At 49.2% G+C, this 16,829-nt stretch overlaps 1 protein-coding gene across 5 annotated transcripts in view; it reads left to right on the top strand.

Moving 5' to 3' along the window:
• Positions 1 to 16,829, top strand: part of GAB2 (GRB2 associated binding protein 2) — a 93,353-nt gene extending 76,524 nt beyond the window's left edge. Inside the window, exons 4-10 of one of the 5 annotated variants that reach the window (XR_014615972.1) lie at positions 2,262 to 2,860; positions 3,898 to 3,992; positions 4,706 to 4,988; positions 5,985 to 6,075; positions 7,376 to 7,478; positions 8,360 to 8,453; positions 10,042 to 10,167. Coding sequence is in view for 4 of the 5 variants with exons in the window: in XM_084201150.1 (XP_084057276.1) it covers positions 2,262 to 2,860; positions 3,898 to 3,992; positions 4,706 to 4,988; positions 5,985 to 6,075; positions 7,376 to 7,478; positions 8,328 to 8,453; positions 10,042 to 10,185 (1,441 nt within the window). In the remaining variant the exon portion in view is untranslated. Of the gene's footprint in view, positions 1 to 2,261; positions 2,861 to 3,897; positions 3,993 to 4,705; positions 4,989 to 5,984; positions 6,076 to 7,375; positions 7,479 to 8,327; positions 8,454 to 10,041 lie in introns of all 5 variants that reach the window. The other 4 variants (XM_084201153.1, XM_084201152.1, XM_084201151.1 and 1 more) reach the window with 4 other exon arrangements.

Genomic DNA, 16,829 nt, shown 5'->3' with positions numbered 1-16,829 from the left:
CAGGCTCTTGTCAGTGATGCCCAGTGCCAGGGACCCAAGGCCGTGGGCACAAACTTAAATGCAGGAGAGCCCTTCTGAACATCAGGAAGCATTTTTTCATTGTGAGTGTGACTGAACACTAGCAGAGGTAGCCCAGAGAAGTTCAGGAGTCCCCATCCTTGAAGATATTCAGAAGCTGTCTGGGCACAGTCCTGCCACAGCCCTAGGTTGCCCTGCTTGAGCAAGGGTTTAGACCAGATGACTTCTACAGGTCCCTTCCAACTTTAACCACTTTGTGATCCTGCAGGCAGGGCCCTAATTCCGGCCCTTAACCAGAAAAAGGACAAACAAAGGGATGGGCAGGGTTTGCAGCACCCTGCCGCTCACCCCTTGTGGCGGCTGATGGTGCACGGTGTGGGATTTCTGAGCCAGCGACAATCCCCGCCTCCAGACCCAGCCGGTTGCCTTAAATAGCGAGGAGTTCTTTTGACGTGAAGAGTTTTGGCTGGCGGGAGCAGGCGAGGAGGGAGGGAGGGAGGGAGGGAGAGACAGTCGGAACCCAGCTGGCGTGGAGTGAGTGCAGAGCTCGGGCTGCAGCCTCCACTGGGCTTCCCTGCTGCAGCTGACTTTCCCTTTCTGAGCCTTTTTCCATTGTTGTGACTCAGAAAACAACAATGGAAAAAGGCTCAGAAAAATTAACTTCAGATAGAGTTAGTGGAACAGTGTTTAAAAAAACTGGTCCTCTCGCGCTCCAGCTGTGAGGATACCTAAAAGCCACCCTCTGAGAACCTGAACGGGGCTGGGACCTGGAGGAGAAGGGAGCGAGCACCGATGCTTTGGTGGGCAGAAACAAACTGGCCAGTGGTAACTTCTGCAGCTGGGCCAGAAATAATGCTCTGATCAGCGCCCAGAGCACGGGGTCAGGCTGCAGGACTGCTGGGAATCCCTCCCCTTTCTGCTCTGGAGCTCTTACTTTACTCATCCATAAAATGAGGGTAATAGTAGCTAATTGGCAGGCAATGCAGATAATTAACCCATGAGATGTTTCAAGTCGTCGACCAAAAATACCCTGACAAAACACAAACCACTTCTGGGTGGGCTGAGGTCCAAAGGTGGCAGGGATTCATTTGTCTTATCAGAGAGAGCATCCCTTGCCTTTTCCCCTAAGTAAGCCCTATTTCTGAGCGCCATCTCGTGCTGGCTCCATGGAACAGAGTCCTGTTGTCCCTGCAGAGCATCAACCACACCAGAGCAGTGCAAACCAGCATCTCCCAGCTTTTCCCAAAGGACTGGCACTTTCCCAGTGATTTGCCCCAACTGGAAACTCTCCCCATATCCATTTCACTTTTTCTCACCACAGTGATTGATACAGGGCAGAACTTCCTTCTCTGGGGGGGTGTTTACATGGCGCTGGCTGAGCCCTTTCTGGCTGGGAGAGTGTGATCCCCAAAAGCCTGATCCATGTGAGGGACTAAGCAGGGATAAAAGAGGAGATGAAGTACCTTGAGGGGAATCAGCAGAGGAGCAGTGGCTAGCCAGCAGCTGTTAGAGGTCTGAGATCTCTGTGCTTGGCCCCTGTTCTGATGAGTCCCCAGGCATGACCACATGTAAATCAAGGAATCATTACCAAGGCGTGGATCTAGTGACCACACTGCCCTGCTCACCCTGGACAACTCCAGGGCTTTTATAATTCTGAAATTAGCCTTGAGGTTCATTCCTCCCTCTGTGTGCATCAGGGCTGCAAACCGCAGATCCCAGCTGGGGGCTTCTGTTACCTCCCCAGTGCTTGTCCTGCAAGAGGGCAGTATGATGACATGGCTGGAGACCTTGAAATAATCCCCATCAGGAATTTTTTCAGGCCTTCACACATTTGCAAGGCAGAGGTGAGATGAAATCTCCCTCCTGAACTGCGGATGGGCGGTCGAGGCACGATGGCAATGCTGGCAGATTGGCACTTTGCAGCTGTGCCCTGGGATGATGTCAGCTGGTGTGAAAATTGCCCTTTTTGGAGCAATTTATGTCTGGACAAAAGGCTCATTCTTGCCTATGGCCCTTTCATGGAGCAGTGTGCATGTACCTCTCACCTATGGCAGAGGCATTTTGAGGGTGTTTCAGGATTAAGTGGCTCGTGGGCATATTTGGAGGGAGGGGTCTGAGGTGTTCTCATCGCTCTGGGGCTGGGCAGTGCTGGTCAGTAAGGTGGCAGACAGAGGGAGCAGAGCTCTCTGCACCCAGAACCGGCTCTCCCCCCATTCCAGCCCCTTTCTCCTCTCCCTCTGCAGGAGTGCCAGCTTCTCCCAAGCCACCAGGTCTGCCTTCTTCATGCGGAGCGACACGGCGGTCCAGAAGCTCTCGCAGGGCAACGGGCACTGCATGAACGGCGTTGGTGGGCAGCTCCACGGCTTTTACAGCCTGCCTAAACCCAGCCGGCACAACTCGGAGTTCAGGGACAGTGCCTACGACCTCCCGCGCTCCTTCGGCTCCTACACCCACCCCAAGTCGAGCCTCACCAGCTCCGAAACTGATAATGAGGAGGTCTACACCTACAAGACTCCCAACAACACCCTATGCAAGGAGTTTGGGGAGCTCTCCACGGACTCCTATGACATCCCTGCCACCCCACTCTCCATCTACCAGATCCCCAGGACATTTACACTGGACAAGAACCACAACGCTCTGGCCGTGGCCGCCAGCGACTCACCCGCTGCGCCGCCCCCACGGCCCCCGAAGCCTGGGCAGACGGAGCCACGGTGGGGCAGCCCACCCCAGCGGCCCCAGCCTGGTGAAAATTTAGGTCTCACCCCCATGGCAGCCACCATTCCCCGGAGAAACACGCTGCCAGCAGTGGAGAACAGCAGACTGCACCGAGGTGAATTTGGAGGTGGGGACCGGGGGGTGGCTTTGTGCTGTGCAGCAGCCTTGGGTGGATCAGTCCCACTGCCTAGGGCTGGGGTGGTAGGGCTGGGGGGCACGTGGCATCAGCCAGAACACAGAGAAACTGTGCTCAGCCAGGATTTGGCCCTGTTTTTTGTATTCAGCAGTCATGGTGAGGCACCTGCAGAGTTCTGCCCACCAGAGCTGCTCACCTGGCTTTTGGCTGTGTTGTACCTCAAACCAAAACCCCAAATGTGCTTGCTTATGCAGCCCTTTGCCAGATTGTTGTGATTTCGGCCATTTTTAGCTTACCTTTACTTCAACTCATAACCAGGTTTATCAGAACATGCTTCAACTTGGAAGTATGCCTTGGTTTTGCTCACGAAGGTGGGTGTGCAAAACCTTGATTTTGCATGTCTCCAAAACCCAACAACCCCAAGTGCAGCAGAGCCACGATTGCCATTGGCCATGGGTGGGCTGTAGGTGTACATGCCCTTTCCAAACCTCCTGCCTAGGATGAGATAGTTGCAAAGTAACTTAGAAAAGGTGGCTGTAGAGAAAATGCACTGTAAATTATACACACAGCTCTCTGAAATGCTTCTCCCATCTCCTCCTACCTAAATGCCCAAACTTAGGCTGAGATCAGATTCTTACTCAGCAGTAAACAGACTGGTCTTAAGAGTTTTGCACCCATCCTCTCCTTACTGGAGGCTGCCAGCCCTTACATTTACTGAGCAAGCTCTAACAGAGCTTCCCCTTAACCCAGTTTTGTCACCATGATCTGCCTTATCTGACGCCTTTACCCCTGGGATTTTGCAGCACTTCAGCAGAACAGGCATGTGCAGTTGTGTTGGTGCATCAAAGAGATGCTAGTTGAGAAGGAGCATAGCAGAGAGCCTGTGGCAAGCTAAAGACCACATCTTCTCACCAGCATCTCAATCAACAAGAACAGATACTGCCCTACCAGTGCCTGGATTTTGTTTTCAGGGACCCCTTTTTGTTATCAGTTGTGGTGGGACGCATGAATTTGTGGTTGTGTTGCAGCTTCTTCTTGTGAGACGTACGAGTACCCCCAGCACGGGGGCGGCAGCGCTGTGCAGTCCGTCGAGTCCATGAACGATGGCTACCACTCCTACCTGGTGAGTTGGCCTTGGTGTGGGCCCCCACACTACAGGCACCACTTGCACCTTACAGATCCAGAGACAGGTTGGTTCCAAGCTGGCCCTCACAGCCAGGAGTACAGAGCTAAGTCAGGAAGGGGTCTGTTCATGGTTTCTGTTAAAGCCAAGGTGGCCTGCAGAGAACAGATGGAGTGGCACCTAACCATGATGTGCAGAGCTTTGCTTCCACACAGTGTATCTGCCTGCAGCTTTGGCCCAAAAAAAACTACCCAAGAGTTTGCCTTCTTCCTGAAAGCCTGGGATGCCGCTGAGCTACATTTTGACATGTAGCCAGAACAGCCTCTTTTGTGCACTTTCTAAGATTTCCTGAGCTGGAAATGACATTAAAGCAACCTTTCATATTCCATTTTAGTCACAGACAACAGCCTAGGGAAGAAGGACTTTCCAGGTTAAGCATGCTTCTCCAGCTCACTCTGATCATGAGAAGATGCTCAGGTCTGGGTGATAAAGACCTTTCTGAAAACTCAGGGTGTTGCACTGTCTTGGAAGCAAAGGAGGTAGAACCTCTCAGTGCAAACTGATGTCCAAGGAGGGGACAGATCATTCCTTGCCTTTGTACTTAGATTTTAGAGTGAGTCTCCCCTCAGATGTTGTTTGGTTATGATGAAATGAAGGGTTTGCAGCGGATGGGGTTGAGCAGTGCCTGATGCTCACAGCACGTCCTCCCCCAGCAGGCCAAGGCCGCGGTGGCCCGCTCCCACAGCACCGACTCCGAGGACAACTACGTCCCCATGAACCCTGGCTCCTCGCCCCTCATCCACGCCGAGAAAGCCAACGACAATGCCCAAAGCCTCTACATCCCCATGAGCCCTGGGCCGCACCACTTTGACCTGGTGGGCTTGTCCTCGGCCACCCTGCCCGTGCACAAAGGAGGAGCCGTGGCTCAGTGCCACCGACGGCTGAGTGAAATCCAGCCCCCGCCGGTCAACCGCAACCTCAAACCCGACCGCAAAGGTAAGAACCTTTGGTTGAGCACAGATCTTTCCAGGAGTCCTTCTGTTCTCCTAATACTTCAGACTACATCTGTGAAGTTGTGTCCAGTCCTAGGTGGGGGGCGCTTTGCTACTGCCCGTACAATCTGACCTTCAGATGTCCCCCGTCCCCTTCCCCTTTCAGGAGCTCTGTAGTGCAAATGTGGCTTTCATGGTGCTCGAACAGTCCATCTCAAACCCTTCTAGGCCTTTACAGGAGATGCATGTCACAGGCAGGATTTCACCCCCTTGGCCTCCACCCCTCCCTGTGCTCCACCCCAAAATCTCAATGTTGTATTCAGATGACACAAGTTTTTCCTACCGTTTCCTGCTGGCTGGTTCCAGGCCATTTGTCCTTCAGGGCTCTGCTGACATTCTCCAAATGTCTCCCTAATCCATTGTCTGGCAGGTGGCCAAGGAGATCCCAGGGAGGAGGGCTCCCATCTCTAGGGTGTCAACACCTAACCCCATGAACACCCCATTCAAGGGCTGGGGTTGGAGCATAGAACTCCTCCACCTAATGAACCATTCTTGATGAGAAGAGCTTTCACACTAACCAGCAGATGTCCTTTCCTATTCCCTATGGGAAAACACTCCACCCAGAGGCAGTTCAGGCCTGGCAGAGCCTGGTCTTGTTCCCATCTAATGCATCAGTTACCTCATATATCTAGTGAGTGGTTTTGGGGTTTGGGCATTTTTAGCAGATCACTATTCCCTAGAAGGCATATTCCCCTTTTAGCACTACCCATCCACTTTGGAGCTGTGGAGCAGAGGGAGAAATTCACTGTTTTCTCCCAGTTCTGGCATAAATGAGCACAGGGGTTTTGGTTTGAGTATTTGGCATCAGCAGGGAGGGCTGGGGAGCTGATTAGTAGAATGGGAGGTAATCAGCCATCTGTTGGGGACACTTTCATGCCAGTCATGGATGCTGAATTGTCGGACCATGCTGCCTCTGAATAAAGGCTTTTCCCCTCCCCAGCAAAGCCATCGCCACTGGACCTGAGGAACAACACTGTCATTGATGAGCTTCCCTTCAAATCGCCAGTCACAAAATCCTGGTCCAGGCCAACGTGAGTAATGGCTGGGGGATGAATTCTTGCTTTGCTCCAGCAGCAGCTCTCTGGTCTCATTCTTACCTGTGATGTCCACAGGTAGCCATGCTGCCACCTCTGCCATGGATTAAACATTCCCCACATCACAGCTGGTGGCAGGAAGATAAATTCATTTAGGTTGGGATTTCACATGAAAGCCCAGCATGTGGCTAACAAGCTAATTAAGATCCCTTGAAGACATTTCCTGTTTCTGGAATCTGACTACTACTGGAGAGCCGTGGCTCTGACCTGGGACCTGTGGTCCGCCACAATTCATGATGCAGCTGAGCCAGACCAACTCAGCCACGCTGTGTGGGGGGCATGATTTCACATCCAAGCTATTCCCCTCCGAAACCCCACTGTCATCTCAAAGCACAGGGTGACTCTCAGGGTCTGACCAAGCTGTGTTTTGATTGCCTTGAAAGCAAAGCTTAGCCTGAAGGAAGTCTGCAAAATTAAACCAAAGCACTTCAGAGCTGTGTCTGCCAGCCAAAAATAACAGGATTCACACAATTCCAGTTCTGCTACTAATTCATGGTCTGATGTTGACCAGTAAAAGGCAGAAGCAAAGCTTGGCTGCTATGACTCCTCTAATAAATTGGATTGTGTGGAGACTGACTGCAGGGCATGAACGCTGTGTGCTGAAATCACTGCGCTGGGAAGCAGCGAGCAGGGTTTGATTGACAAGAGGTCTGACCCTGGAGAAGCTAATGGATTTTTCCCCTATCAGCTAATCATATGACCCTGCTTTACTGAAAGGCAACAAATAAGCTTTTTGAGACACGTGCTTTAATGCCAGAAGCTGATTTCATTATTTTGTTTGGTATAATTAAATTTGGCCAATTGAAAGAAAGGCAGTTCCTCAGAGGATTTGCTTTCCGGCAAAAAATTTGGATAGGGACTGTATGGTAAACAAATCCTGTTGCTGTGGTGAGGCTGGAGGTGAGAGGCTTCACCAAGGCTGCCCCTCCATCCTCCAAAATTAAATGTTTCCTGTGAGATGAAGGAGTTAGTGGAATCTGGTTTGTGTAGATGAGAGCAGGAGAGTTACGGGTACATAGAAAGCAAGGCGTTACTAAAAAATTCTAGAAGGAAAAAATTGAGGAGACCAAAACCAAGGATTTCCGACCCATGGAAAGGACAGGCTGGAGAACCTCAATGCCACCAGCTCTTCCTCATGCCCAGACTGGATGGCAGTGATGCCCTCTCCCATCCCTGCTTGTCAAAGGACAAGCAGGACCTGCAGCCATCAGTGACACCTCGGCCCTTGTCCTTGCAGGCAGACCTTCAACGCCGGCTCTCTGCAGTACTGCCGCCCTGTCTCCTCCCAGAGCATCACCAGCACTGACTCGGGAGAGAGCGAGGAGAACTACGTGGCCATGGTAAGGGCCCCACGGCTAAGACAGATGGTTCTGGCAGGACATAAAATCTCCCCAGCTCTGCAGATGCATTCCTAGCTTGTGACATGGAAGTGCTCAGATAGCACAGTGTGGAGTACATCCGTATGTGCATCCCTCAATGCACAAAACAGGGTGTTTCCTTCTGAAGACAACGTGTCTCGTTGGAGTTTTAAATGTGTATGAGAGCAGAAACATGTATCACCCACTTTGCCAGGAATTAAGAGGGGTTTAAAATTTTATACAGACTGTCAGGGTGTATTTTCCTAATTAAGGTTGATTTTTTTCAATTTTTTCCCCCTAATAGCTGCTGACATCATGTTTCTGTGGGAGCAGGGGCTATCGGAGCAGAAGCAGGGAGTGGCACTGCTTACAGGGAGGGGATTTTGTCTGTTTTGGTGAAGCCACTGACTTGAAGCATATTTTTGAGGCTATGTAACTAATGGGGTAGAGGAAATCTGTGCTCTGTGCAGCATGGTTGTGATTAGCAAAGATCCCAGAGCTGGCCTGGCCCTGCTGAGGTGTGGCTCTAGGGACATGCTAAGGCCCACGTCTGCTGTCAGGCATGTGAAAATCAGCACAAAGGCAGCAGAGCTGCTCTGATACATGAAATCAAGAGCATGAGCTTGAAATATTTGTTAGCACAATATACAACATTTATAGTACCCCAGCAGTTTTTGCACATCCTTGTCCCAGAGGCAGGTGAGCAAATACCCAGGCTCTTTTAAAGGTGCCTCCAACGTGTTTCATTTCTGGATTTGTGTTAATTTCCTTTTTTCTTTCTTCCTTCCCACTTTAATCCTCATTATCTCTCCTGTCTCTTCCCTGCATTAGCAAAACCCCATTTCTGCTTCTCCTGTTCCTAGTGGTACCAACAGCCCAGCGCCTAAAAAGAGTTCGGGGAGTGTGGATTACCTGGCCCTGGACTTCCAGCCGAGCTCACCAGGGCCACACAGGAAGGTATGGGGGATTTTATAAACTTCTGATTAAAAGTGATGCATTTTTAAGGTGTTCTATGCACATTGGCAACAGCATGGTCCAAAGCCTGGACTGTGGTCTGGGGAATCTCTGATGCTCGGAGGGCCTGGAGCACCTCTACTATGGAGGCAGGCTGAGACAGGTGGGATGTTCAGCCTGGAGGAGAAAAGGCTCCAAGGAGACCTTAAACCATCTTCCAGTGCCTAAAGGGGCTACAAGAGAGGTGAAGAGGGACTTTTGACAAGGGCATATGGTGACACTACGAGGGGTAATGGCTTCAAACTGTCAGAGGGCAGGTTTAGATTAGATATTAGAAAGAAATTCTTTACTGCAAGGGTAGTGAGGCACTTGAACAGACTGCCCGAAGAAGCTTTGGTTGCCACATCCCTGGAAGTCTTCAAGGCCGGGTTGGATGGGACTTAGAGCAGCTCAGTCTAGTGGAAGGTGTTTCTGCCCATGGCATGGTTGAAATGAGATGTTCTTTAAGGTCCCTTCCAACCCAAACCATTCTGTGACCCACTGCTATATTTACTCTAGGTCAAACTATCTCTCTTATGCATGTCTGCAGCTTTGCTGGCAGTGCAAAGCAGAAGCATGGATGTGCAGGGTTCAGGGATGCTGATGAGAACACAAATTATGCTGGAGACTATATATTGAAAAGCTGTCAGAAGGTATCCCAAGAAGTATCAGAATTGTTTTTTTTCCTCCTTCAAAACAACATCCTCCTAGACCATACTTGGATTTTGCACCTGAAAGGTGAAGGATTAGGGTTGTGTAAACCTTCGTGGCAACCATTTGTGAGTTGGCCTCACTTTGTCAAACACTACCTTGTTTCCTAGGCAAAGCATCCCACTGGTTAGGTCCTTTTATTATTTGACAGTTGTGCCTTGATGGTTTCTTTCTGCAATATTTCTTCAAGTATCACCCATTTAAATTATATCCCCTTCTGGGAAAGTGATTTTAGACTGGTAAAAAGCATGATACGGCTCCAGTTACAAGCAGATGGAGGTCCTCTGAAATGCTTGTAAAGTCAGAAAAAACTTCAGGACTCCAGAAATTATGGTAAAAAGTATCTCCTTGTTCTCTTGGGAGACCCTGCAAACATATCTATTGTTTTGGGGATGAAAATGAGCTAGTGCCATAGGTAGGTAGAGTCAGCACAACTAAAAGGTATAGAGCTGGTATTTTTATGTGTATCTCCAACAGTTCTGGAGATTACAGGAAAATGAGCAAGATGCAAGGCTGAACTCAAAAAATCAGCAGTTAGAGAACACAGTTACAAGCAAACGTTCATGTCCCAAAGTCTGTGAGAAGGTAGAGACCCACATGCTGTTTCTACCCTCCCACTGCACTGCAGTCTCATGACAGCAAGAGGCAGAGCAGATTGAAATCCTTTATCCGAGTGTCTTTGGGAGGTCAAAGGGAGGGTGATGAGCTGTGAGGTCTTCAAGAAAGTAGGAATGGTGCTGGTGGGCTTGTGGCACCCGCTGTGCTGCTGCAGAAAGGAGTGAGAGGGAAGAGCAGGGAGCTGATGAGTGACCAGACGGTGCCCTGTTTCTCCTCTCCACAGCCCTCCACCTCGTCAGTCGCCTCAGATGAGAAGGTTGATTACGTGCAAGTGGACAAGGAGAAGACACAGGCGCTGCAGAGCACCATGCAGGAGTGGACTGATGTGCGGCAGTCCTCGGAGCCTGCCAAGAGCATGAAGCAGTAGTGCCTGCGGCAGGCAGCCAAACAGGCGAATGTCCTCTTGGTTTACCCCAGCTGTGGCCTCGCTGGGCTGCCAGACCCACTTGGGCTGGATTTCTAAGACTTGTCTGTGGAGGGGAGGGGGTGTCATTGGTTTCTTTTTTTTCTCTTAAAACAAAACAAAACTTAATTTCAGGGGAAGACTTGGCAGATACTGTTTGCCAGTGATAAAGGCCAACGGTTTGGTGGCTAGGTTTGTGCTTTAGCTGCTGGATGCACTATCCAGGAACTTTGACTTAGCAATACCAGGTTTCATCCTACACATCTTTTCCTTACAGCTATTAAAGCCACCTTGTGTGTTCTAACACTGCATCATCTCTCCCCGTCTTCTGCCATATCGTACCTTAAACCATGCCATGCAGGTTTGCAGCATCTCCCATAGGATATCATTGCCCAGCTCTGATTCTCCACTCCTTAGGGTTGTCCTCTTCTCTGCCTCCTCCCAGTCCCAAAAATGAGCAAGGACCATTGCTTTTGAAATCACTTTTGTTGTCCTGTTTCTTGTAAAGAATACGTTCAAAACCTCTGCTCTTGGCTAGACAGCCCCCAAGGTTTTGGTTGGGGTTGTTAACCTCCAGGAGCTTGACACACCATCTACACTATCCCATTGAGCTGACTTAGGAGCTCAGGACTTGCCCCATCATACACATACATACATGCCAGCACATGCTCTCATGAAGTTTGTTGGGGTGTCTTCTGTTTATATTCTCTGTTACCTCTCAAAGTGAACAGGCTGGAGAGATTGGTTTTGGAAGGGGCTGGAGGGATTGGCTTTGGAAGGTAGAATTTAAGCATTGACCCCCTGCCTGTCTGAAACCAGTTCCTGTGAATCTGACCCTAAAAACCAAAATTTGCCTTTTGTGGCACTAAAAGAAGCCCATAGAGTGAGACTCGTACATCGTGGCCATTGTGAGAAGCTCTGTGTTTGAGTATGAGGGGGCAGGGAGGCTCTGGAGACCCTGTGTATGTGGACTGGCATAAGGATGAGTGACAAGAAGGGAGTGGAAGGCTGCTGTGAGGTCTGGGAGAAGACAGGTGGTATACTGCAGAGGTTGATCCTGGGTGAAGAGGTCTGGTGGAATGTTTCTTGGAAGAAAGAAGAAGAGTAATTGAAATGTTGGTTGATGGTGAGGTCATGGGCTTGGGAAGAGGTTGGTCAGGAGAGTCAGGGCAGGGCGTTTCAGTATGAGCTTTAACATAGCATTGTGGTTGGTTTGTGGAGGGTGCAAAAGGCTGAAGTGTTTTCCCTTCAGCTTCATCAATGTTTCTTCAACACAAAAATGGGGCTTGCTGACATTAATGGCCCTAGGTTCTAATTATGGGTGGGAGTCTGCTGTTGCCCCTTGCCAGCATCCTTAACGCGTCCAGGCTTCAGGATCGCTCGCCAGGCAGCTGCTGAGTACAGAGAGAAGAGAAGGACGAGACAGTTTAATGCAGAGATAATAATTCATGATCTCATGAAAACAGGAAGGACTAATGATTGCCATGGAGCAGCCTGATTGCCAGACAGCAAGCGCTGACACGAATAAACAGGCTGACCGCAAACCAAGAGCCAAACGAAAGAGACATTAGAAAGATGAGGTAATAATATTTATTAAAGAGCTGGAGCTATTCTTTCTGCAAGCTGAACCCCTCCCAGCACCGTGGGCTCTGTGTTCCACCAACACCACCAAGTTGTATTGATTATTAATGCTTAAGCATTAACACATTTGCTTAATCTTGGTCTGAGCTTGGAAAGGGCCAGACGTGACCCACATGGGGATAGGATACCAGTCCCTTAAGGGCTGTGTGCTGCTGTGTGCTGGTAAAATAAGTCTTGAACTTTCAACACCATTTTGTATTTTGTTCTCATATGCCATGCAAGGGAAGGGTGTTAATGGAAAAGCTCTGACAACCCTCTTGAGACATTGAAGTGCTGGACGTTTATAGAAACAACAAAGCAAATACCCTAATGTTTATGCTAAAAATAATCATTACTAGAAGGGAAAAAACCCCAAAGCCCCAAAGGGGAAGATTTAGCACAGTCAAATTTCTTTCTAAAGGTCAGGGGGTGTGTTACAGCCTGCAAGGGCCATTGCCTTCTGTTGGACACCTCCCCACTTGCCTGGTGAGTTGACAAAATGAAGACTAGAACACAGTACTTTGTATTTCCATTGTCCCTTTCATCACTGCATCTCAGGGGAGGCTAAACATTGGGCCTGATCCAGAGCCCACTGAAGTGTCCATTCACCCATCTGGGATAGAGCTCCTCATCCCCACCAAAAGGAATGTCACTCTACTGGGAAGCTGATTTTTTCCTATTTCTTCTTCAAAGCTGTTAGCTTTAGTGGCTTGAGAGAGAGCACAGTGGGTTCGAATGCAAGTTGCTGAGTGGGTGCCCTGTGCTTCTGCACTGGCACTAGGTGCATCCAGTGCCCACTCCCACGTGTAATCCTAGGAGTTAATTAAGACTGGAAAAGCCTTTTGTGGTACTGGAGAAACTAGATTATTTTCTCCACGTTTCACAAATGTCTTGGGGCAACCACTGGCATGGGATAGCTCTTTTCCCAGGCTCAGACCCTGTGTTTTGATAATTTGCTGTCATGAGCATCCCTAGTAACTGGTCCATTGCATTTGGCAGACCAAGGACCAGAACGGCTCAAAAGCAGCTACTTAACAACTGCTGGTTGCTGGTCCCTCTCTGCTTTGCAGCAAAGTCTGTATTTTCACTGAAACAGATGCATTCCTCTACCTTTTCCGCTGCAAAGCACCAAGCAAACAGCACCACCAAACTAAGCAGAAGCCCACAGACTCTGCTCTCAGCCACATAGACATGATTGAATCAACCCCTCCTGAAAGCATTAAGTAATCAATGGCTTCAGTGGAAATAGTCACCCATGACGATTGCCAAGCTGATTACAGCAGTCCCTGGTGATTAATGTTTGTGCAGTATTTAGTCTTAAACCATATTGAAAAGCAGCTGCTTTAATTACACGGACTGCCAAGAACTTTGTCCTGAAGGCATTGAGTTTATCACATCCACTTTATACTTAGATTCTCAAGTATGACAGGCTCCTTTGTTAGAAATAGGTATTTAAGGAAACTGAGAACATTGCAAATTATTCATTTTAATTGAAATTAAACTGGCTTGAGCTTTCACGTCAGAGCCTGCTCTACAGCTCTATGGTTTGATTTAGAAAAGGGATGTGCCTTCATGTGTGTGTGCTCATGGAGAAGGTTGTCTGTGAGACAAGCATCATGACCTCAATGTTTAGTTTTATGAAGCACCAGGTCCATGGCTCAAAACTTTCCCCAAGCTTGAAAATGACTAAGCAGGTGGTTTTAAAGGCAAAAGTCTCCAAGAGTGTGTATCCATTGCTGTGAGTATGCAAATGCTGCTCATCATTCCTCTCTGGTGAGATGTGTAAGCTTGCCTTGCAGCTGATTTGCTCTGAACTGGCATTTGAGTGTTCAGTGGGAAATACATTTCCAGCTCTAAATGAATGCCAGGCTTAGGCTTAGTCTCAAGTTGGCAAAACAGAATAAAGTGTGAGCGCAGAGTGTGCCAGGGCAAAGCTGGGAGTCTGGCAAATAGGGCCAAATGCAGAATCAGAACCAAAGGACAGAGAAGGCTGTTTGGCTTGTCTGAGAGCTAAGTGGGACGGATTTGAACTCTGGGCCACCAGCCCCTGGCAAGGGTGAGATATGAGAGAACATGGGGTTGGGACAAGAGAAGGCAGGGGAGTTTGCCAGTAAGGTTTGGGACTTGGTCCTCACAATGTGCTCCTTTGGCCTGTGTCTTGGGTCAGATGTGCAGAGATTTGTGGGTTCTGGAATGCTCAGTAGAAGCCATGCACTGGTGGGATGGTAGCTTCCACCACTCTCGGGCGCTTCTCAAGGGGGTCATCCCGCCTGACAATGTGATGCCTGTGCTCTGGCATTCAGTAAGGCTTGGGCCATTCACCCAGCTCTGAGCTGGGCAGGAGAAACCCTACAGGAAATGTGTGGGGACCAGGACATGCTGGGAGACACCTTGCTGAGGGGCTCCCATGAGCTGTTCATGGGGCAGCAGTGCCATGCTTTCATAGGGCTGTCCCTTGAGGTGCCATCTTCATCCCTGGAGTTTTTCAAGACCAGTCTAGGTCAACCCCATAGCTGACCCTGCTTGGAGCATCTCTTCCACACTGAGACCCTGTGCTGCTGGGGTTGAGTGGAGACACCTCCATGTGAGGGAGGGGGCCCAAGGTGTTGCTTGGAGCCCTGTAACATCCAAAAGAGGTACAGGGCGACTTCTCTGGCCATGGAGCCAAGTGGCAAGGCACACAGCTCAACCCTAAGGCCATACTCCCCAGTGAGAAGACCTAATCCATGCTGGGCCATCCCTTGCACCTGGGAAAGGGTTGGCTGGCCCAGAACAAGTCATCCAGGACATGGACAGGCAGTTCTAGCAACTGGGAGACAGCTTGAACCTGTAAATTTGTCAGGCTAGATCCAGACCTCTCGGCAAACCCACGCCACTTCCACACCCTGTCATACCAGGAAGGGTTGGCTTGTTTTGGCTATCCAATGATCATGTCTCCTTGGGTGGGGAGCAGGGTACAGCCATGTCCAGGTCTTATGGAAGAAATTAAAGTAGTTCCCAGGTGCTGTCTGAACTTTCTGGCCCAGGAGGCATGTAAGAGGATGGTTTTCTCAAGTTGTGCTTGCATTGCGTTGGTGTTTTCCCACCTGGTGATGTGGAAGTCCCATTCCATGTAAAAGCTGACACCCACAGTGTGTGTCCCATTGAAGGGATGCTGTCTAGGTGAGATGGATGCAGCAGAGCTGTGATTATGGAGAAGCACCAGTTCTACAGGAAGGGGGAAGAGCAAAGCCTAACTCTGGCACCAGCCAGAGAACACACATGGCCGTCAAAGGGCTGTCAAAAAAATCAGAGGGACCAGTCCAGCATCAAATCACAAGGGCCAATAAGCCAATTTAGGGTTTCTGATGAGTCTGAGTGTCTCTCTTCTCTGCTCAACCTTCCCACATGTACACAATGATCTTGCAGCTGTTAATGAGGCTCTTGCAGGTCAAGATGTGCACTTTTTGATCATGATACCTCCTTGGTCTGGAGCAGTTCATCCCTCTATCAGCCTGTCCTTGGTGTCTCATCATCGTAGTCACAACTTTATCTCCTAGTGTTGTACTGTAGATCAGGTTGCTGATTTAGTGTCTTCTCTTGAGAAAAGTTGATATGTAGCAAGGTGTCACAATACAGCTGTCCCATTCCAGCCCACGGCCAGCTGGTCCTGGCACGTGGTGTTCAAGTTTTAACACCAGCCAGTAATACCTGAAACAGAAGCTGGGCCACATGGCTCCATCTCTTTAGCTAAAAAAGCTTCTCAACAGACTTGCTCCCAGTCAGCAGGCTCTTAACTTTTGATGCAGCCCATTGCTAACATACAACGGGTTCATTTGTAGGCCAGTGGGTTGACTATATGGGAGAGGTTTTCCCCCAGACCAGGAGATAGAAAACCATCATTTTTATTGTCATTCTCTGGGTGACACCACACTGTATCTTCATGTGGGACGAGAGGGTTCATGTGAACCCTGTATCCTGCTTTTTCTCCGGCTTGTAAAATGAAGGTTTTTAGTACTTATTTCCCCACCTCACAGATGTGTCGTGAGGTGTAATTAATTGACATCTAATAATGCAAAGAGCTGTTTCAAGTCTGCAGGCAATGGCTTGGCAGCATGTGGTGCTACCCTGTTGTCATGCCCAGCATCATACATGGCACCGACACATCCTGCTCTGCAGAACTCGTTAAAAACCCCTTCGTCCTTAACTACCAAGGTGAAAAAAAACTTGGCAGGATTTTCTTCTGGCTGAGGCGGGTGGGGGAAATGTCATTTGCACAGTTTTCAGCGTTCTGCTGCCACATTTACCCTGGCAATACCATGGGTTTTTTGACAGTGGTATGGACGTGGTGGTTGAGCCACGCTGCAGAGAGGGGAAGGGAGCAGGACCCTGGGCTCCACGGGGAGCCTGTCGATGAATCCCGTAGGGTTAGGACCAAACCTTTAGAGTAGTTATATCCCACTCAGCCCAGCCCTTGGCAAAGTCAACGTGACTTTGCCACCGTTGTGTGGGAACTTTGGGCATCCTTGTGTGGGAACAGACCCAGTCAGATTAGGGTAGTTTTCTCCATTTGTTTCTTAACCTGCTGCGAGGAGGGGTTGGAGCCCTGGCTGTGAAGCTGTTGCATCAGCAGCCGATTCGCAGGGATGTTTTGTGTGTTTCAAAGCCTATGACTGTTCTTAAAGAGGAGTATTTTTAATTTTTTGATTTCCATTTGTAGAAGGAAGGACAAGAGTAATCTGTGGCAAACTGTACAGTATGTGTCTTCTTGTGGTGTCACTGTTTGAATGGTTATTAAGTTTTCAAATCACTGTGGACAGCTAATCACTTAAGTTATTAATTTATTCTTTGGGGGGTCGTTGTTTGGTTGTTTTTTTTTTTTTTAAGTAATTTGAAACAGTTATTTATCCTGTAAATCGGTCTTGAGTGAAGCCTAGATAATACTTTTTTTGCTGTTAATAAACATGGTACATGCCTGACGTGAAGGTGATCTCATTTTTAAGTACTGT

This window comes from Fringilla coelebs (assembly GCF_963513975.1).
Source record: "Fringilla coelebs genome assembly, chromosome: 2".
In the NCBI taxonomy this organism is placed as follows: Eukaryota; Metazoa; Chordata; class Aves; order Passeriformes; family Fringillidae; genus Fringilla; species Fringilla coelebs.
The sequence above is the reverse complement of the archived record's forward strand: the minus strand, read 5'-3'. Positions and strand labels throughout refer to the sequence as shown.